Source organism: Gilbertella persicaria (assembly GCF_025201335.1).
Source record: "Gilbertella persicaria strain CBS 190.32 chromosome Unknown B0P05scaffold_5, whole genome shotgun sequence".
NCBI lineage: Eukaryota > Fungi > Mucoromycota > Mucoromycetes > Mucorales > Choanephoraceae > Gilbertella > Gilbertella persicaria.
Genome location: NW_026251966.1, coordinates 24,492 through 46,471, shown reverse-complemented (window position 1 = coordinate 46,471; position 21,980 = coordinate 24,492). Strand labels below are relative to the sequence as shown.

The 21,980-nt window shown below is 34.4% G+C and overlaps 8 protein-coding genes across 8 annotated transcripts; 6 read left to right on the top strand and 2 right to left on the bottom strand.

Annotated features, from left to right (window-relative positions):
* Window positions 1-603: 603 nt before the first annotated feature.
* On the top strand, window positions 604-1,354 carry B0P05DRAFT_583707 (homeobox domain-containing protein; the record flags this gene model as incomplete). Its single annotated transcript, XM_051582275.1, has 3 exons — window positions 604-682; window positions 733-869; window positions 962-1,354. The coding sequence occupies 3 exons, from the start codon at window positions 604-606 to the stop codon at window positions 1,352-1,354; spliced, it is 609 nt and encodes a 202-aa protein (XP_051438279.1).
* Window positions 1,355-3,046: 1,692 nt separating this feature from the next.
* On the top strand, window positions 3,047-3,834 carry B0P05DRAFT_462853 (ADP-ribosylation/Crystallin J1; the record flags this gene model as incomplete). Its single annotated transcript, XM_051574134.1, has 4 exons — window positions 3,047-3,119; window positions 3,175-3,328; window positions 3,376-3,521; window positions 3,677-3,834. The coding sequence occupies 4 exons, from the start codon at window positions 3,047-3,049 to the stop codon at window positions 3,832-3,834; spliced, it is 531 nt and encodes a 176-aa protein (XP_051438278.1).
* Window positions 3,835-4,679: 845 nt separating this feature from the next.
* B0P05DRAFT_593971 (uncharacterized protein) lies at window positions 4,680-6,668 on the top strand (the record flags this gene model as incomplete). Its single annotated transcript, XM_051583060.1, has 4 exons — window positions 4,680-4,741; window positions 4,791-4,959; window positions 5,023-5,178; window positions 5,360-6,668. The coding sequence occupies exons 2-4, from the start codon at window positions 4,928-4,930 to the stop codon at window positions 6,666-6,668; spliced, it is 1,497 nt and encodes a 498-aa protein (XP_051438277.1). The 5' UTR covers window positions 4,680-4,741; window positions 4,791-4,927.
* A 697-nt stretch (window positions 6,669-7,365) lies between these two features.
* On the top strand, window positions 7,366-10,671 carry B0P05DRAFT_583705 (kinase-like domain-containing protein; the record flags this gene model as incomplete). The annotated part of the gene is made up of 12 exons (XM_051582274.1): window positions 7,366-7,501; window positions 7,550-7,742; window positions 7,877-8,017; window positions 8,072-8,188; window positions 8,237-8,270; window positions 8,323-8,538; window positions 8,585-8,787; window positions 8,833-8,936; window positions 8,996-9,326; window positions 9,377-10,259; window positions 10,310-10,394; window positions 10,445-10,671. 12 exons carry the CDS (start codon window positions 7,366-7,368, stop codon window positions 10,669-10,671), a joined length of 2,670 nt encoding a protein of 889 aa, XP_051438276.1.
* On the bottom strand, window positions 10,580-12,305 carry B0P05DRAFT_256570 (uncharacterized protein). The gene is made up of 4 exons (XM_051573349.1): window positions 11,593-12,305; window positions 11,262-11,525; window positions 10,942-11,209; window positions 10,580-10,896 (listed from the first exon to the last, which is right to left on the bottom strand). Exons 1-4 carry the CDS (start codon window positions 12,270-12,272, stop codon window positions 10,810-10,812), a joined length of 1,299 nt encoding a protein of 432 aa, XP_051438275.1. The 5' UTR covers window positions 12,273-12,305; the 3' UTR covers window positions 10,580-10,809.
* Window positions 12,282-13,255, bottom strand: B0P05DRAFT_526455 (HIT-like domain-containing protein). The gene has a single exon (XM_051576434.1). It carries the CDS (start codon window positions 13,206-13,208, stop codon window positions 12,327-12,329), a length of 882 nt encoding a protein of 293 aa, XP_051438274.1. The 5' UTR covers window positions 13,209-13,255; the 3' UTR covers window positions 12,282-12,326.
* A 520-nt stretch (window positions 13,256-13,775) lies between these two features.
* Window positions 13,776-14,983, top strand: B0P05DRAFT_526454 (uncharacterized protein). Its single transcript, XM_051576433.1, has one exon. It carries the CDS (start codon window positions 13,877-13,879, stop codon window positions 14,903-14,905), a length of 1,029 nt encoding a protein of 342 aa, XP_051438273.1. The 5' UTR covers window positions 13,776-13,876; the 3' UTR covers window positions 14,906-14,983.
* Window positions 14,984-16,478: 1,495 nt separating this feature from the next.
* On the top strand, window positions 16,479-18,895 carry B0P05DRAFT_484642 (uncharacterized protein). Its single transcript, XM_051575243.1, has 6 exons — window positions 16,479-16,790; window positions 16,839-16,974; window positions 17,023-17,266; window positions 17,314-18,098; window positions 18,143-18,304; window positions 18,353-18,895. Exons 1-6 carry the CDS (start codon window positions 16,709-16,711, stop codon window positions 18,636-18,638), a joined length of 1,695 nt encoding a protein of 564 aa, XP_051438272.1. The 5' UTR covers window positions 16,479-16,708; the 3' UTR covers window positions 18,639-18,895.
* The last annotated feature ends 3,085 nt before the right edge of the window (window positions 18,896-21,980 follow it).

Here is a 21,980-nt window from a genome sequence, read left to right as displayed (position 1 = left end):
AGCATCTTTGACTATGGTATTTATGATCTCTTCTCATAGAGCTTAAAAAGAAGTTTACATGGAACTCCTTCTGCTCTTTTTTTTTTTCTTCAATAGTTAGGTACACGCCATTTCTGTTGTTATGGTAACTTCAATATGACTCTATCAAAGACAAAATTCATCGAGGCAAGCCCAATTTCTCAAGAGTAAGCAAAATGAATCTATTTCTGGGAGTTAAATGAGTTTAAATAAGCAAATCAGTATGAAAGAAACTAGCATTCTTTTTTTGCTTCTCAGTTAATAACTTCATTGTGAGCTTAAATTTTAATAAACTAAACATGACATCTGTCATGCCTTAGCTAGAATTCATATATACGTAAATTACAAGCCCAAGAAAAAAAGGGCATGGTTTGTTTGTTGTCTGGCAAAATGTTACAAACTTTGTTTTAATACCCGCATCATATAAAAAAGATTCTGATTTCATGGTGCTCGGTCAACTTCCCGATAATAATTCATACTCGTGTGTGTATCTTTTTCTCTTTTCTTTCTCTCTTTTATTAAAAAACAGCTATTAATTGCAAAGAAAAAAATTTTATTGCTTTTCCTTTTCTATCTCTTCATTAAATGACGACTTTAAAATTAAACACTGATCAATATACACCGCAGCAAAATAAAATCAAACGCCAAAAGAAACTGGAAGATGGTAGCAAAAATATAGAAATATCTGTATTATTGAACTCATTTCTTTTATAGATAAACCAAAAAGAAAGAGAATTACGCCTGAACAATTCTGTCTGTTAAGTGAGTTATTCCAACAAACAGATACACCTAGCCATGAATTACGAGAGAAGCTCGCCAAAAAGCTCAATATGACGAATCGCGAAGTACAGGTAAAAATTTCATTAAAAATGATCTTGTTTGAATGGGGGAGGGTGTAAATCAGCCATGTGATTTGTATCGTGTAACCAACATTAAATAATAGGTATGGTTTCAAAATAGACGTGCCAAAATAAACCGTATCCGTTTACAAGAACAAGAAGAAGAACAACAACAAATACAACATTCCCATCATTATCATCCTTATATGAATAAGAAGGTCAAGTTTAATTATTATACAACAATGACTTCTGCCCCTAGCCTCCCCCCTCCTCCTCCTCCTCTTCCTTCTACAACAAATTCTTCTTCCTCTTCTTCAGATTCTTCATTAGCTTCGTCTCCTTCTTTACCTCACGAGCTTATGTTTCATCCTGATCTGGCGCCTATTGATATTTTGGCAACTGCAGCAGCTTATGTTCAACAGTGGGATGAAGATCAACAAAAAAAGAAACAGGAACAAGAACCAAAAAAGCATAAAAGCTGGCGTCCATGGCTCTAATTCCCAAAGAGAGAAAAAGAAAAAAAACACTGCCTTATCTGATCCTTTTATATTGCTTCCATTCTCTTTACCTATTTTTTCTTTATACCCAATTGCCTTATTAAAGAAAAGAGGTAAAACTTAAAAGTGCATCTACATGCATTCAAAGTGTTTATATTTAAACATGAAACAACTCAAAAGAAGGACCACAACTTCTTGTGTAGCCTGGATTATTACACAGACCATTGAATTACATACGCTCGATCAGCTTTGTATTGTCTTTGTACCCATGCTTTACAATACAAGGTATCCTTATCTGTAAAAAAAAAATACATATACACACAATTTCACTGTTATATACTTGGGCATATCACCCTACTCTTTTTTTTCTATGCTTCTTCAAACGGAGGATAGATATGCCTTGATAAGCTTATTACAACATCAGAGCAAAACTTAGTCTAATAATATAGAAACACGCCACAAACAAAACGATTATTTTTTTCTTAGCCTTGTTTAAGAATTCAAGTTCAAGTCAAGCTTTTTGTAGAAAAATGGCTGCAAAACAAAAAAAAATAAGATTTTGAACATATATACAATGGAACAGTTCCTATCAACCACAATGCACAACAATAGACAGGGACAGCGGTATTATCAAAGTTGTTTTGGTCAGAAATCCTTGCCTTATTTAGATGAAAGCTAAGAAGGTTACACCCAGAATTTTACCTTTTTTCATCAACAAAAAGGGATAAGCACGGTTTTCTTTAGTCTACATTGAAAAGTAGCATATGGCGAATCGTTGACTTTTTTTAATGAAAAATAACAAGTCAGCTCCTTTTTTAACTCTCAGAATATGGACAGGGCGATATTGCCATTCAGAAAAAGAGATAGGAGTCGCAAATTCTGCTCTTAACTTTAATAACAAAATGTTACAAGTAAAAAAAAAGAGATGGCGGAGAAAGTGCCAGGAACACTTAAAAAATTTCTACCTTCTACAGCATTTTTATAAATGTTTATTAAAAATGACGTGTATGTTTGATTTAGTACAAATGCAAACTAGTTACAATGTTCAAGAAATACAAGAAATTGAGAAAAAGACTGAATAAGTTCTTGCTTTTTTATTTCCACTGTTTTATTTTTCTTACTAATATTCTGGAGAGTTTTGTAATGGCTTTTCATCTTGAGCTAAATTTCTGTTTTTGGCCATGAACCATTTACAGACTTAGTGTAACGGCTTTAATGACGCGGTTTTAATCACGTTCACCATGCCTTTAAAACATGCTAGTAACACCGAGATTTGACATTGGCTTCTCATCTATATTTTTTTTACTCTTTTTGTTATTTACAGAAACTATAAACTCTTATAGAAAGAGTAAAAAAAACCGAGATATTTTGGATAATCATTTGTGCTAAAGAGTCATACAATGATGGATTTTCTAAAAACGCTATTTTATGTCCTTTGTACATCATGCGGATGACAAAATAGGACTTTAAAACTTTCTCTTACTTTTTTCTCTTTCTCTTAACTGTATAATGTCAGACCCTCTTTCTCTTTTTCTTTTTTCCTTTTCTCTGTTTCTTTGCTTCTCATTCCCTTTTTTTCTTCTTCTTGATATATACTTTCTTTTTTTATATCAAGCAAAATTTCTGCAAAAAAAATTAAAGGTAGAAAATTAAAACAGGAAATTTTCTGTAGCTTAATTTTATAATTTTAGTATGCGAATTCCATCAGGATGTTCAAAACTAGAAACTACAGTCATTGTGGATAAGGTCAAAGGAATGATTTTTGGTAATTTGATTGTTTCTTTCTCCTCCCCTTTTTTTTTATTTACCCAATCTATCAGGTGCTCTTTTGGGTGACAGTCTGGGACTAGCAACAGAAGGATTATCTCGATCAGAAATCAAACAAATTTATGGAAATGGACCAATACGTTTTGGCATGGATGAGGATGGCGTACCATTTTATCGCGATGAGTATAGATCAAGATTTGAAGAAAAGTAAGTGGGTCTTGTTTACTATTGATTGCTAAAAAAAGAGTTTGTAGTGACTTTGGTGATGACGCCGAACAGGTCTTGTTGGTCATGGAATCCATTTTTGAGAATAGCGGGCATTTTCTACCAAAGGACTTTGCAAACAGACTCTATGCTTATGGAACACAAGGTATCAAAGGCTTGCATAAACCACCTACGGGTATGAATGCAACAAATGAAGCAGTATTAGCAAATCCAGTTTATAAAACAAGTCCTGTAAGTATTTGTATTTGTTTCAAAGCTTCAAACTTATATTTTTTAAATAGCAACAAGCTGCAGTAGAAATCTGGAAGACAGAAAACAACCTAAGAGGAGCTAATGGATCTTTGGTCAGGGCACCATTGTTAGGAGCAATTAAGTTCTGGGATGGTACGACCGTAATTGAGAACACTGCAGAATGCTGTCGCATCACTCACCCTGATCCACGCTGCTTGATATCATGTGCCATTATGTCTACTTTAATTGCAAGGTAGGAGGAAAGCGATGTTGCATATGTTTTTTATTGATTTGATACCAGATTACTAAGGGGACAAGATCTTGAAATAGAAGTCAATCAATCACCTAGACCTAGTTATCAAGATACATCATCATCTGAATCCAGATACTTTATAGATACTTTGCCTGTCGACGAAAGATTAGATGCACTAGTGCAGAACGTAATCGAAACAAACAAATCCATGCTGATTGCTCCCCAAACTGATCCTTTGTTTATCTCACCAGAGACAGACATGGTACAAATGCAAAAGTATTACCGACAACTTTTAGAATGCTGTGTCTTACCTCGTTCAATATCCGAACTTGGACTAGACGACACATTGAGTAGTCGAGACAGTTTTAGATGTCTTAGTGCTGCTCTGTACTGCTTAACAAGACAAGTACCTCCACATTCAGAAACAGAACATTTTAAAAAAATGTTAATGGATGTAGTTATGCAAGGTGGGGAAGCCGATACAAATGCTACAGCTGCTGGTGCTATGTTAGGCGCAAGATTTGGTTATAGTCAGTTACCTACTGAATGGGTTGTTGGTATGAAACGTTGGGAATGGTTAGAGGATAAAGTAGACGAATTTTGTTCTTTACTCTAAGTCATGTATGCCAAAAGAAAAAAAAATAGAGAGAGGAAGGAAGAGAAATATATATCATTTATGTAGATAATTACCCTATATGAAATCACACACACACACTCACATACTCACATATGTATTCCCCTCATTTGAATTATGAAATAAAAATTTAAGCGGAACGTATTATTTGTCACGTCCTTTTTGTTTTTGTACGCGTTTTTTTTTTTTTTTTTTTTTTTTTTTTTTTTTTTTTTACTATTATTATTATGGCAAAGACAGATATAAAGAAAGAGAAACCAAAGTTTCAGCAGACAAAGCAAGTTTAAAGCATATAATTATTCTAAGGCTAATACTGTTGCTATTAGACTATGTTTTGGAACCTTTCCCGTCAAAGTGTCAACTGAAAAGGAGATTGACAAGGCCAAGAAAACCGATCATACTTCTACTGGAAAACTAGAGAAATCAATTCGAATGCTAGATATTGGAAATAAAAAGAGAAAAGATGAACATCCTGACCCTTGCGTTGATTGTAATGTAAGTTCTCTCTCTTATACGATATGGCTTAGTTATCGTCCTTCAAAAGAAGTCAACACCTAGAGTTCAATGTACAGGTTTAAAAGAGAGTTCAAATAAGCCTTGTACACATAATTTCTGTATTGACTGTATCAAGCGAGAAGCTGGTGAAGACTTAGAATGGATCAAGGAAAACAAGACTGATTTTTTTCATACAAATGGTCAAATTATTCGACACCGGTCAGTGCTAACAAATTGCAAATGGGCATGCTTGATCTGTAGAGGCCTTTGTCAATGCGAGTAAGGAAACCAAACAATTACATATAAAAGCTCATTCCCTTTTTTCTATATCTTAGTTATTGTAAAAAGTAAAAATCCACTTTAATAGTAAACAGTATGATATTTATATTGATTATTATAGGGTACCACGGTTATCGTTCAACAAAAAACAAATTCGAGTAGTACAACCTCCAACTTTGACAGCCATTGATCTGATTTATTCAGAACAAGAAATCTGGACCCGTTTACAGATTCGTGAATTTTTATTTCGTTTTGGTGATTTGTACAGATTCGACCATCGATTTATCAGTCCATTACAAAATGTTCAGGGCGATTGGAAAATCAAGCGATTTGGCGCTTATATCGTATTTCAGTCCTTGTCTATTCTTAGTTCTAGTACACATTTTGAACTTGCTTTTACAAATGATCAAAACTCTCTTCCACAGATGGCAAAAAAGATTATAAACGACTGGATAGTAGAAAAAAAGATCAACAAATACTTTCTTGATACCAAATCTAGACATCAGGCTTTGTTGGATAGTCTTTTACAAGAAGGCATGTCAGGAAAGCGATGGTTAGACATAGCAGAGTTATTGGCAGCAGCACAAGTAAAAGATATTCCTATCCCTACTTCTCAAGACTTTGTTCGAAGACAAAAAGATGAAAATGATATGGACATCGATCAAGATGATGAGGAAGAAGAACGTATTCACGCTATAGAACTCAAGTATAGACGCTTTCAGAAATCAGCGCGCAGTGCCTCTTTGCTGTCGATTGAAGATGAACTAAAGCTAATTTATATGCTATTAGAAGTATTGTTATTTGAACATGAAATCAGACAATCTCTGAATACAACGATAAAACCCAAAGAACTAGATTTCGAATTCAAAGAGCTTTCTAAAGATTTTCTTGCAAATGATGATAAAAACAAAAGCAGAAAGAACGCATTAACCAGCAGAATCACACAGCTTGGGTCTGTTCGAAATAAGCAGAAAGAACTCCAACAAGCTCAGATTGAATTGGATTTATTGGAAACGCATATACGGGATGAACGCTTAAACTTTGAGTCAAAAAAGATTGAACGTGATGTGAATATAGCCAAATCTCAAAAGAGAATGGGTCTCGCAGGCGTTGATCATTTGGGCAATGAATATTGGATGTTTAGCAACATACTTGATATACATCATGCAAATGATCTTCGCAATAGTGAAACTTATTGGGCATACGGCGCAATTGTCATTGGCCCTGGTTATGAGCAACAAGCACAAGAAAAGAAATGGTGGTTTGTCAAAGGAAAGAAAGACTTGACTCAGTTAGTGGATTGGCTTAAACAACAAGGAAGACCTGACCAAAATGAATCACTGATCTCACTTGCAAGTCAGCTGTGCCGTCGTGTAGAGCATTTGACTTCTTTAGAATGGGCGGTTTATGGTGATGGATTCTTTTCATAAAACTATGTTGCCGCTGTTAATTCCGGTGATTCATGCGCATTTTCAAGCTTCTAAATTAAAAAAAAAATACAAACATATATTCTCTCTTCTTATTAGAACTGAGGAGCTATTATGGCTCATTAAAGTGCTTAAGTCTGACTGCCTAAAATAAGAGCCTATACTCCTAATGTCTATTTTCATTGTCTTGATAGAGAGCGAAGAAAAAAAAAACTGATTATGTCTATTTTCTTGACGATATTATGTACATCTTTCGATATGCAAATATTTAAACTCTATCTTGTTGTTTTAACGTTCGTAGATAAATACAAACGCATACATACATTCATGTCCATGTTAAAGATCCAATCTTTTTTTTTTTGTCAACTCTGACTTCCCCTCTCTTATTTTATACTCCCTTTGCACTCCTACAAATCCTTTAGCAATAGTCTTATAATAAACTCCTGCTTTTATTCAGAAAGTTTGGCCCCTATTTTATGAATATATATTTGACACCTTTATATACTTGTGATTTTTTTCTTTTTTTCTTTTTATATTATTCAATCAATCATAATAACAATAATAATTATTGAACCTAGAGTTCCTAATCACTATGCAAACAACAATGCCATCTTTCATAACTGAACAAATCCAACCCTGTTTCCCTCCATCTCACGAATACCAATGCAGGCCAAATAATCGTAGACCTTCCGCATCAGCAATGAGCACAAGATCTTCTAAATCTATGAAGGACAGACGTCGAAGTTCCGGTGCACTTTCAACACATTCTCAGCAGAAACCGAAAAAATGCATTGGAGAGTATGTTGTTGGTAAAACTCTCGGGAAAGGTGCATCAGGTACACATTTTTGTAGAAATGTAAGGTTACTTAAAAAGAGTTAATTAGGAAGAGTCAAACTAGGTGTTCATAGACATACAGGTGAACAAGTAGCCATAAAAATTATCAGCAAAGCACACTTAGCTGCCAATCCTGCCATTGAAAAAGCAGTGAGACGTGAGATTGCTATTATGAAATTAATTCATCACCCAAATGTCATGTCATTGATCGATGTTATTGATGATCCATCTTCTTCTGACTTGTAAGTCCCTTTAACTCTCCTTCCTTTGGGAAAAGAAAGAAAGAGATTGAGCAAAGCCTTGCTCAATACCTCCCTCTTGTGGCTCTTTCTCTCTCTCTCCTATTGTTCTTCTCCTTTTGTAACCCATCTGTTAGATATCTCATATTGGAATACGTAGAAGGTGGTGAATTGTTTGAATACTTGGTCAGTAAGGGACGCCTAAGCGAATCAGAGGCTCGGCATCACTTTCAGCAAATTATTTTGGGTTTAGACTATTGTCACCATCATCTTATTTGGTAAACATGAATGCTTTTCTGTCCCTCCTTTTTTTTAATTTTTTCTTCTTCTAGCCATCGTGATCTCAAGCCTGAAAATTTGTTATTAAATTCGAAAAACAGTATTAAGATTGCTGATTTTGGTATGGCATCACTCCAACCTCTTGGTTCGATGTTAGAAACAAGCTGTGGGTAAAGTATAAATAGCATGTATCATTATTGTACTCATGTTGTTACTAGTTCTCCTCACTATGCTAGTCCAGAAATTGTTGCAGTAAATATTTTTTTTTTGCCCTGGCTGTCATTTGTATTGATCAGAGAAATAGGGAATGCCATATCATGGTTCTTCATGCGATATTTGGTCTTGTGGTGTCATTCTGTATGCTTTATTGACAGGACATTTGCCATTTGATGATGAAAATATCAGAAATCTATTAAAAAAAGTCAAATCAGGTAAATATGTTATGCCAGACAATATTTCTCGCTCTGCCCAAGATCTCATTCGACGTATTTTGGTTGTTGACCCTTCTAAAAGATTAAATGTAAGCAAACATATTTAAGGATTGAACACCAACAATTTTATTTCAGATGCAACAGATCATGTCACATACATGGTTTAGACAAGTAGAGCCTGATAATATAGCTATACTGCCTGTACCTCCTACAGAAAAAGAAATAGGTCAACCCGTTGCTGATGCTTCCGAAATCGATGATCGCATCTTAGAGACAATCAAATTTTTATGGGGAGAAAGGAGCGATCAAGTAGTCATTGATGCATTGATACAAAAAGAGTAAATATAATTGCTGCTCCATTCATTTCGCTTATCGGACTCTAGGCACAATATGCAGAAAGTAGTATATGTATTGCTGCAGCAACATGCTGAAAGATACTGGCAAGCAGACCATGCTGAGGAAAGTGATGATGATGACAGCTACACAGGTAATATGGTGCAACTCTTCCTTTTTGATCCCCTTTTTTTTTGCTAAGAAAGACCATAGATACTCCCCAGCGCAGATACCGTACTATAGGTCGTAGATCTGTCAGAGACAAGAAATATATATCTGCTACAGAAAGTCATACTTCTGAGTATAGTCCAAAGCCTACATACCATAATCGACCTACAGTGCCTTGGATTCCTGATAATAAACACAAAGTTTCTAGACGTCAATCTGCCGCTACCATTAGTACAGAACGTCCTGCTATCATTGATCCACCACCTACCCCTCCTTTGCCTTCTCATGTAAAATCTGAAAAGATTAAAAAGAGCGAGACCTTTTATACAAAATTTGTCAAAAATGTCTTGTCTCCTCGTCGACAAGCAACTACTAGGTAAGATTTTTTTATGGCGTTGTACAGTTCTTTATTGACTCTTTGTATAGAGATGAGCCTATAGTAAAAGAAGCGCCTCAAACTCCAACTCCTACTTCAAAGCCTATCGCTGCAACAATCGCAGGTACTTTTCGACGCAAGAACCCCTTTCAAAGAGCACCAATCAATACCACTGATTTCGAAATCTCTACAAGCCCTAAACCTACCACTACCACTACCACTGCTGCCACACACCGTTTCACCAACTCAACTGTATTGCACCGTAATAAGATTGATCCTAGTTTAATGGAAGACCAGCCCAAGAAATATGTTACCTTAAACTCAAAGAAGCTTTCACTTCATATTCCGAATGCTTTCAAGTCTAATGATGGTACGAAGAAGTTTGGCTTTACACTTGGTAGCACTCGCAAGCAAAGAAAGCAGCTGGATCTGTCTATCTTTCAACAGGACCCAAGTAATTTACAACCACCACCTGCACTATTATCAGACGAAAGTACGTTAAGTAGTAGTAGTATCAGCACATGTTCTAGTAGTACTCACGGTAGTTGTTATCAAGTACTTTCAAAGACTGCATGCAAAACGAACAACACTAATAAGCATTCAGCTCAAATGCTTCTCCAACGCCGGTCTAGCCAGACCTCGTTCAAATCGGTAGACCGAAGAGGCAGTAATGTCAGTACTTGTACTCTGGGTGGTCATCCTCGCACAAGTCATTCTAATCGACCTATCACACCTAGCTTGCTTTCAAATAGTTCTACTATTACTTCTCCTCCTATGACACCTACTGCTACAATAACACCAACTCAACAGCCTCCTAAGGCTTCATGGCTTCAGAATTTATTCTTTTTCAAGCAACCCAAGGTTTGCTCTCTCGTTGTCTATAGTACAGATACAGTGGGTATCCTAAAAACATTGCACCGATTAATGAACTTGGTAAGCTATTCTATGGATTCATACACTATATATTTATATCATATGTATAGACAGCAGAAGCTCGTTTTTATGAAAAATGCGATCGCTTAGGCGTTGCACGCTATAAAGCAGAGATAAGAACAAAGGCCACTCAAGGTAAGAGAAATACTTTTGCTTTAATATTGGTATTAACATTGTGTGAATAGGTGGTAAAATACGACAAGTGAAATGTAGAATTGAATTGATCATGTCAGACTTAGACTCATCTAGTTGTGTTGTTCAATTCACTCAACAACAAGGTGATGGTGTACTTTTGAATTTAACTATTCAACAATTGCAAGATGCCGTTTTAAAGGAGTATCCGTACGACTTAATTTTAGCTTCAGAATCATATAAAGAAATTACTGGTTCGCATGAAGATAATAACATGTAATTTTTTTTCTTTTTTTTTTTACACAATGTAAAAATAAGAGAGAGCCGCTCGTCTCCTTCAAATAAAGATATGATTTATATTTGGCACTCCTAATTCAGTCTATTTTAAACATAAAATTAATTTGGAAATCATTTAATGCTAAGTACTTGCTCTGTTTGAGTCACCTTGTCTAGTCAGTCTTACATAGTCCTTTTTATTTGTCGCACAAACAAAATAACCACAATTCTATGAGGATTAAAAAACGGGCATGACTACATATTCTTTTCTTACCTCTGACCATGGTAGTCGACACTCCCAACAAAAGCTAAATCCGCACATTGTACATTCTACCTTATTACAGCCTTCATCACGTTGAATCATAATAGAGCAACAAGGACATTTTCGGCTATGCTCCAGTTTCCATTTTAAAGATTGTACATCATCGCCATGGCTTGTTTGTTGTTGTTGAAGAATACGCTGTTTCATGTTTTCCTCACATGTCAAGTCTTTGTGTGTATCATCTCCACATTGTAAACAAAAAGATAGATCACAAGTTGAGCTGAATAAATAAAACAGTGTTAATTTTTGCTCATAGAGCATAGCATACATACCATTGAATATTTGGGAAAAAGAAAATATGATCAAATTGAAGCTTTTTCCAAGTATCAGACCTCACTCCTAATTTTAACATTTTCATGGAAATGGTCTTGACTTTATCTATTTCATTTGTTGTAGTCAAGAGTTGCTCTATCAATTGATGGTGAATTTGAGGCAGAGTCGAATTGCGCCATTCTGATTTACAAAAGATGCGCACAAACATTGCAAAGGTCTGATCTGAAAAGTCCTGCAACATCAATCCTATTTCATTTGATAAACTTCTTTTTTTTTTTTTTTTTTTTTTTTTGGATAAATGAATGGCGCATGAATTTCTTATAAACCTACTTTTTTTGAGCCGAGTGTTGTCCAAAATCACATGGAGTCATTTCCGTTTCACAATGAGGGCAGTGTCTTGAAAATGTTCGATAAGGCTGGTTGAATTTGTTGTAGAGTTCAATTATGCTTTCTGGTACATGCTTTGTCCACTCGTTTTGAGGAATATGAGTTTTGCAAACAGGACAGCGAATTTTTGTCACACCAAGTCCCCAACTTGACTTGACCACTTCAGTTACGTATTTTTGAAAGCAATCTGTACAAAATTGGTCTCTGCAGTATTCGAGGCATAAATCTAATTTTGCATCAAAACAAATAGAACACCTCTCTAAGTATTTTTGTATATCACCGTTCTCGGAGGGAGTCATGTTTTCTTGTCGCTGAAGATGAGTTGCAAAGGGATTTGTATATCCAAAAAAAAAGTTGACAATGAAGAGGTATTTCTGTTCTTTTGGTAGAATGATAATCTTAATCATATGCTTCACTGCAGTGATAATGCATTGTGCAACAAGATAGGTTGGAAACAGAAACACCACAATAAGTGAAATGAAAATAGGATGCTTAGCATATGCTTGTACTGTGGATAAGGGTATTAAAATAAATACACGATAAATGTATTCAAGGAAAACCAAGCATACGAAATAAACTAAATATTTGAAATCATTTAAAACTGTACTTTGTTGTGTATTCATATTTAAGGAGTAAAAAGAAACAAAAGAGAGAGAAAAGCGGTTTATTTGTTTTTGTTACCATTTATGTTCTACATAGAGTTGATGTCTTTCTCCAATCACAAATGGAATGCTTACTCGTTGATAATAATCAGAGCAAAATTCGATATTGTTAATGACTGTGTCCAATAAATGGGCTTGTCCAGAAACAACACCTGGAGCATCACTAAACGAAACAGCTGTGATATGCAGATGAAAATGGTAATAAGATGGCTGGTAATGAATGAATAGGCGTAATTGAGAAGAAGTCAACCCTGTTTTTTCCAGCACAAGACGATAACTTGTTTCCCGAAGCTTCTTTAAAAAGTCCAAATGACTCTTGTTTAGAGACCGCAGAGATAAAATATCTGAGCGCATAGAGATAGCAACCCAATAAAGTGTTTCTTGTTGACCGTCCCATTTCATGTCTGGTAGTACTACAAATCCTGTCTCTAGATCATGGTCGTGGTAAATGACGCGATCTGCTTCAGCTGAACCATTCAAAATGTTGTCAATCCACTGTGTACGCTTGGCAGGTATACTCTTGATATAAGGAAGTGTGATGGACTCATACAATTCGGGTGTTTCTAAGAGCATAACACGCGACTGAGCTTCGTATTTTGCAATATGAACATCTGTTGCTGGATAGATAGATTTAACGCGAATATCAAGTGCATCATAATCAAGTGCAGTCATGCACCAGCCATAGATATTGTTTTCAACAAGATCATCCATCTTGGCTTGATCGACTGCTGATGCTAGCGTTGGAATGACTTTATTGTCAAACTGTGTCTTTTCAAAAGAGAGAATGCAGTCTTGCTCTTCTACTTGACCCAATACATAGATAATTTTCGTACGCGTATCATTAGACAAGACTCTTTCGAACTTAAATTTAGTGAGAATATCTTTTAAGGAATACATAAAAGGACAGCGTTAGTTTTTTTTTTTTGAAGAGATTTTTGTGTGTGTAACCTCTCAAAAGACAAAGGCCGGCGGCAACTAGAGTCGCAATATTCTTATTAAGCATGGTTATTGTCTCAAGCAATATAACTGCTAGTTTAAAAGTTGTTTCTGTATTACCAAAACTTTTATTAACACGGAGTTAGTAAGGCTTAATAGCATCATTTCTTGTGAAGATAGCATCCCTTTTTTCTATCATAATCAATTCAACTTTATCGAGCAAGAATTAAATTAAAAACAAAATTCCATATTATAATGAATTGACGTTTTATCGTTTAAAGGACTTCTTTACCGCCTAAACTCAATTACAAAAATAGCGATTAAGAACGAGTTAATAAAAGGAGACCAAGTTACACCAAAAAACAGACAAAGAAAAGTAGCCACGAATATTTAGTTTCAAATCTCATATCGACTTACAAATTTTTTTTGAGTCTAATATCGAGATAAGCTGGAGTTTTCTGTAAAGTAATCGAAAAGCTCTTGTATTCCAATGGATAACAATAATAGAAACAAATGTCAACATGTTTGACTCTTCTCCTTATTATGCCTCCTTCTTTTTTTTTTAATTGTATAAGAACTAAAAATTAACTTGTTCCTTTTTTTGTTTTTTTCTTTTGCGTTCATATATAATGGTTACAGCCTTTGAACCAAAAGATGCAAGAGTAACATTTGAACAAGAATTCTATAGCGACGATGATAGTGTAACAGAAGAAAAATGGTTTTCCTTAACTAAACCCAGAAAAAGAAAGACGGGCACTCAAGCCTTAGTCGAATTTTTGAATACAACGAGCCCTGAGGAGTTTAAAACAACGGTGCAACAAAGCAAGCGATCTTCTTCACCCGGATTATTCTTTAAAAGATGTAAGCCCAAGTCCAAAAAGTTCAGCATGACAACAGTACCGACTGTGACCATGACAACAGGCCAGGTACAGCTTGTACACCGGAAAAAGTATATTGAGATCATCACACAAGAATCAGTGGCACATCAAAAAAGAAATCTATCACCTGCATCATCAATATTAACATGCACAAATGAAGGGTTTGTACGACGCCAACCATCACTTAGATTCCAGCCTGCTAATGACAGACTAGTAGAACAACAGCCCATGATCCAACTCGATATGACAACTGAACATGATATCATTGAACACGGGCTAAAACAACGTTTAGCTCTTTACAGATCATCAGAAAAGCCAAGTGATGCAATGTCCAAATCAATTGCGCAAGAGCATCTTGCCACACTATCGGATACTCCGTCTTATGAGCTCCAACACAAAAAACGTGCACGCCATGTTCAGATACAAACAATGCCCATAGAACAAGACCTGAAACAGAAAATCACTGTCTTAAGCCAAGACAACAGCAATGACGAAAGTGAAACTGAATGTGATATCAATGATGTTGAAAGTATCAAGCAAAGGCTCAAAAAAGTCGAAAAAGAGTTGAGACAAGAAAAACTAATTAATGCAAGGCTAGAAGCTGCTTTAGAAGAAACCCGTGATCAATTCGAGGTGCTAAGTGGTTTAGCCTATAAAAAAATAAAGGAAGTTTGGCAAGAAAAGATAAGATGGGAAGAAGCATGCATGCAAGTAAAAGAAAGGTGTTGGCAGGACCACCAACAACAAATCTTGGGTGATTCATGCTCTTTAAACAATTGAATGGCTTGCTATTTAACAAACAATAACAAAATCGGTATTTGAAATAAAAAAGATTGAGCAATGGCTGACACATGGCTGACAAATCTTTTTTTTTGTGATTTTCATTAGGTAATAAAAATGTCTAGTGTTTCCCATCATAGCGAATGAATGCTAAATAGCTCACAAAAACTCATTTACAATAGCCATAATGTTGGTTCTGTAAATAGCAACAGTATCTCTTGGCATATTTCTCCATTCACATATTTGGCACATGTTATGATCAATAAGACGCAAATGCAATATGAAATCTTGTTTTTCTCCTTGCTGATACAATAATACAATAATCGAGATAATAGTTCGGGCACAGCCGAGTCTATTTTAGATTAAAGAAAAAAAATATATTTTTATCGTCTTTTTTTTTCTTACTAGACATATATCTCACCACCAACAAATTCACCCCATCAGCAGATGTACACACATAACTCTCTTCCCCCATCAACATGAGCATGTAATAAATTTTAGCTTGTTTGTTCCCCGACAGTACATGCTTTCAATTAAAAAATAAAGAAGAAAAAGTAAAATGAATTGTGTAACTTATTCTAGTATCGAGTTTTTTGATTTAGCTTTTCATGGTTGAATGACTTGTCGACCTTTGCTCCAAAAAAGAAGGAGGCAAAAGGGACTTTGTACAATGTCAACAAATTTCCTAAATTATAGTAAGTTTAATAAGCTTCCTACCACAAAATGGGAATGAAATTTTATCTTGTAATTTACAGAAAGAGTTACACAACATTTTGTTTTGCAAGTTTCCAGTGAGAATAAAAAAATCCTGTCAAACATCAAGTTACACACAAGATAAAAATTTGGCCATCAATTCCTCCCTCTGTTAGTGACGTGATCGTTCTCGAATTTAACTTGTCGATGGCGGCTAAATCTGTTCCCCCCGCGGAGTGGTATTGACAATAAATAGCCTATGAATTTACATATTTACAATGGTACATGTAACAAAAGGGTTTAGAGCCAATCATTGACTTTGCCAAACAATAACATGTAGTGTACGAATTAAGATAAAGAGAGTGAGATAAGCATATTTAGTAGTAGCCCTTGTGTATATTTTTCTATTTGATATTCCTCACTTTTAACTATTAAAACATCCAAATAAAGAAAGTAAAAATTGATTCTTCAAAATAAAATGTTGTACAAACTCAACATTTAGTTTCGTTTGCCAAGTTTACTCTATTTGGCATCCACCATTCTCTTATATTAAACATGAGTTACTATTATTATTGTCACTGTTAGCTGTTGTTCTAGAATTTTAGTGTTGAATGAATTGTCTACATGTAAATCTATATGTAATTTGGCTGTAAAAATAACAATAACAAATAAATAAATAATAATGATAAAAAGACCACACACTGAAGTAGAATCATATAGCTGTATTCTTTTTTTTGCCATACATTTTAAACATAAATCCCGCCACTTGGTCGTGGTTTCGGGTACAGTAATTGGGTCCTAATTCGTAATTTGTTTATACCTTTATTTTTTTTTTCTCGTTCCCTTTTTCTCTTTTTCTGCTCTTTTCTCTCTTTTTTTCTTTTTTTTTTATTTTTTTTATTTTCATTTTATTATAACATCTCCCCCTTTTTGTTTTTTTTCCTTGAATCGTTTCTTTTTTTTATATCAAGAAAAAAAAGTAAGAATTAAACGATTCGTACCATTCTTTTTTTCTGTATTTGTTTAACAAATAATGCTATTTAACCTTTAAGCATTTTTCACACCGCTACATATTACATTCTATTATCAATATTTTTATAGACATAAGCCATGAGCCATCAATCCATGTCAATCAATCAAATCTTACAACCAAAAGAAGCTACAAAAGATAAAAGCAAATTTAAAGCAAAAGGTACAAGAATAAAATTGAAACACGTAAATACTGATTCAACCGTGATAGTCAAGATCTTTTATATAGTCAAAGGATCAGATACGCACTGTTTATGCACATTTGACATTACACTAGAAGATTTTAAAGATAAGAAATGGGTCAGTATACCCTTAAGACAATGCCTAACTACCGTCTGCTCTTCATGGTAAAATTAAACAAATGATGTAACCGTTTATTAATTTTATTTCAATAGCCCGGATCAGTTGATGAGCAGTAATATGGCTATTTACAGTGCTAATTTTGAAGAGAGCCTTACTGTTGAAAACTGGTCACCTTTACATGACTCTCAATCCAACATCATATGGGAAGGACATGGTGTTCTTTCTAGCATTTTGAATGATGAAGACAATGGAGCAAAAGTGACAGGCAAAATTACTGATTCAAGCAATACAAATCAGTACGACTGTTTTGTTGAAGTTTTAATACAATTACATCCTGTAAATATCTACTCTACTAAAACTATGTTATACTCATCCCTTGATAGATTCGACATTCTCCTATACTCCACTCAGCAGAAAATCAAACTTATCTCCCACCTATGCGCTCTATCTGGTCCGAATCTATGAACCAAAATTATTCTCCTCCTCCTCATTCTTTAGCAAGTACAAATACAAGCTCTTCTTCTCCTCCCATGATAGACATGTTGCAATCACAATTAGCTCACCGACATCACAATTCATCTCCTCGCCAACAAACATACATGCCACCAAGGGACGATACCCAACGTTTATCCTCTTTCCCTTCTACTCCTCTTCCAAGTAACTATAAAGAAAGCACTCCTCAGCATCATAACTGGCCTGGTAGTCATTATGATACAAGTGGTTTTGATCATCAAGAGATGATTAAGAGAAGAAAGTTATCTTCTCCTGCTTCTTCCCATTTATATTTCCACAACAATAATAATCACAATAACAACGGTAACCATAATATTCTAACAAAAAGAACCCACCAGCATCATAACCATTTGAGTCAACATTCACCTACAGTAAAAGTACCTAATAATATCTCTCCTATGATCTCCACAAGACTTACGCCAACCACAACCGATACATATTATCATCAATCAAGAAGAAAGAAGCGCGATACTAAACCTCCAAATGCAAATGATATTCGTCCTTTTGTTGAAGTTGAACGAGCTGTAGATGGCAGCTATATCTTGCCTGCCGAAGTTGATTCTTGGACTGTTCTTAATCTAGGTACTGTTGTTTGGGACAAGGCTGCTTTCCATAACCAAAGATACATTTATCCTGTCGGCTATCGTGTCAAAAAGTAAGTGCTTTTGTATACTCTTTCTGTTGCTTATTTCTTTTTAGATGGTACCGTAGTATGGTTGATCCTCATAGTGATACCCAGTATACCTGCGAAATTCTTGATGGTGGCGACGAGCCTATCTTTCAACTGAATGCAGATGACAACCCAACTGAATGTTGGAGAGGACCTACGCCCACTACTGTATGGACCATCGCTGTCAGAAGGTAATTGAATACAATTATTTATTTATTTATTTATTAAATTCAATATAGGGCGTTTGCTATTCGTAATATGGACTATGGCCATAATCCTGTTGGCCCAGACTTCTTTGGTCTTCGAAAAAACACGATTGCTAAAATGATTCAAGACTTACCAGACGCTGACAAGTGCAAAAATTATATTTGGCAAAACTTTGAAGTTATGAGTAGCAACAAAGGCAAATCTGTCAGAAGAACTAATACAAGGATTATACCTAGTATTTCAACACATTCTGGAAAGTCTAACAAGGAAGATAGCGCCTCATCCAACAATACTGACGACGCCGACGGCGATGAATAATTATGTTTTATATACTCTCTTTTTTTCTCTCCATCTTTATTGTGTAATTATTATGCCCTTCTATTTGTTATAGCTAAAAAAAGAAAAGGACAATTCTTCATATATATATAAGAAAAAGACTGTGTCTTTATCATGGTTATTTACTAGAATACATCCTTTATTATCTATCCGTACACATATATTTAATATGCAAACACACATACACTTTCCCTCTTCTTTTCTTATACATACATACATACATACATACATACATACATATAGACACATATACAAATAAATAAATATAGCTCACTGAATAAATGTTAATGTTTATAGTGCATAGACTTCCAAATCATTTTTTTTACATTTATGTATGAAACCTATTAGATAATCACTAGTGATACAGTGCTACATCTGTCCAATGGAAGCCTCTATTTGTGAATGGAAATTCGGCATGATGGAAATCTACGGTACCTTAAAATCTATTTCCGTTGTTTCAAGGACAGTTTGTCCGGATTAAAGTCGATCATCCAATCATATCTGACGTTTTCTCAGATCGTTCTGCCTTTTTTCTTTTTATTTTAACTTGTAGTATTTTCATTGGTGCTAATGAAACTTTATCTTGATATTTCTTTATACTCAATATGGCAATGTATTTTTGTTTTAATTCATAAAACAATAATATAATCTACATTAAAAGTGGTTTTCTTTATTAAAAAAAAAAACTTAAATTTTTTTGGTACTAAGCCTTTTTATGATATCAATGTCAATGTGTTCTTCTGCCCCCAAAAAAAGGAATTCTGGTGGTGGTACAAAACGCGTAGATTTTCTTTGGTAAATTCCGAGGTACATTACCAAAATAAAGATAAAGAAAAATATGCAGATCCTTGTCTTAATATCATAATTAATATGGATTATTTTATGATATACTGGACATTTTTATTAATGAAAGAGTTCTAAGTACTACCAAGTCATGCATTATGAACGAAAAAAAAAAAAAGATAAAGTTAGCCTGACTTGATTTTATTAATTGCTGTCTAATCTAGATTCCAACTAAAAGTCCAGACTGTAACCTCTTGTGTAAATTCAATTCTACTTTCTGATTAGTCTAGTTAAACAAGAACAAGGGATAATAGATCAGACTGCTTCTAAGGAGACAACTATTTATTTGCGCATTACTCTTTACTAAATACGGGCAACGTCTGAGCAACAAAAAAAAAAAGGGAGTTATGCAAGCGAAAAAAGAAAAACGATAAGGACCGAGATAAGCGACGGGCACGGTGACATCGGAGAAGAAATGATGGAAGGAAAAGTCAGTCAGATATTTGGTGTTACTTCTTGCCGTGTTTCCATTAAGATTGACTAGTTGATTGAACATATACTTGTTAGTCACTAAAATATGGACATGAATAAACGAGAAAAATACGTTTACAAGGTCAAATACAATTTCCCAGGATTTAAAGAAGAGACTGTAACATTTTTATTCTTCTCTTGTGCATGTCACAACATAAAATTGAGTTTCAGGATTTTTAATTTCGGGCATATTGAGCACATGCGTGTGTGCCATTGGACACATTAGCCGTGAATTTCATGAATCAGCACAAAAATATTAAAGCCAATCTCTTTCACGGCGAATGAATCTTGCTCATATCGATCGAAAGATTATTATCGTGTACGTTTTTACAGTAGTAAATTCATAATATAAAATAAACAAACAGCAAATTTTCCATAGTTGGCCATAGAAGTCCCTTTTTCGTATTAGATTGATGCTTGTCTTTTTGATTCCACATGAGAATAGTATTTTGACTAAAAAATGATTACAAAAGATATATAGTCTGAAAAAATAGATTATTTATTTATTCACTGTACTTGCTATTGCGTGTTATTGTGTTTTTTTTATATGTACTCTTACCATGTTAACATCATATTTGTTCTATCCCTTTCTAATGTTGCATGTGATAATATTTTTATTTGTATCACGCTTTTTATTTAAAGTGTCTTTATTTGTTCACTCTTTTGATAGGCTTTGAAAAAAAAAAAGAGTTTGTTTCCCAAACAAAGTACTGATTTGATTTGATCCAACTTGGTTTGGTTTGATTCAGTAACAATTTTCTTAAAAACTAAATATGCAAAGCCAGATCAAGAATCAAAGACATTCCTTTATGAAACAATCCCAACAAAAGATCAAATTGGTTCAACAGCATCGTTTATTTGTGGCTTCTTTCTTAATTATCAGCTGTGTAATTAAACACCAAAACTGCTCCGAAAGAACCGCTCATTCGCAAAATCCTGCTTATGATGAATAATTGCTTATAGTATTTCCGAATATGAAAGATGCTTAACGACAACAAAGGGAACAATCAAACAATACATTTTAGACTGGAGATGCCTTTAATCACTGACTGTTTCTCGTAATCTTTTGTTGTTTTTTGATTGTCGAGTATAAAGAATCGGCTCATCAAGAATACTACTGAATTGTAATGGTAAGACAGTATGCAGGTATTAATAAACTGCGATCCAAATATTCTTATAACAAGCATATTCACAGGTGAACTGGGTACTACTTTCTCTACTTGATCAGGCGTTAAAAAAAAAAACAAAATTTTATTTTAAACTCTAAGGTATGAAGGTTTTGCAACTAAATGGTAGATATTGTTTAATGTACAAAGTTTTTGAAAGATAGTATTCTTTGGGGCCTTTTTTTTCACTAGTGTAGTTGTACGCCGTTTCAACAAGTTAGAATTAAACAACGCAGCTCTGATTAAATATCGTTATCGATTTTTTAACCCCATAGACTACGTTTCTTTGTTGAAAATATACATCAACTGTTAATATATTTGATAAAAAGATGAAATAATTTATTGAGAACATGAGCAGTTTAGACCACAACGACGATGGTAATAGAAAGGGAAGGAAGAGAGTCATCATAAATTAAGAAGATGTTTCATTAGTGATATAAAGTTTTTCATCATCTTCAGTGTTTTATAAATACAGCTTGAATCTACAACAATACGCATCGTAAAGGTCCAAAATACTATCGATTTTTTTATCACAAAAAAATGACATGTTTTTTTTATATTTTACCACATAACTTTTCTTTTAGTTTTCACTTTTAGAATAACATTTTTTTGCCTTATTCTTGAGAAGGAACAAAGAAAACCCGCAGGAGCAATAATACCAAAATGTCAACGATGGTTCTACAGGATCGCGTGGAGGATTTGTAAAAAAAAAGAAAGGTAAGTTAAATCCGTATCTAATTTTCTCTTATTTCACGGGTAATGTATCTGTTCTTTCTAGGAAAGAGAAAAAAAAAGGAAAAGAAAGTGGACACAGGAGTACGAGCAGATTGTTTTTGTTTCGTAT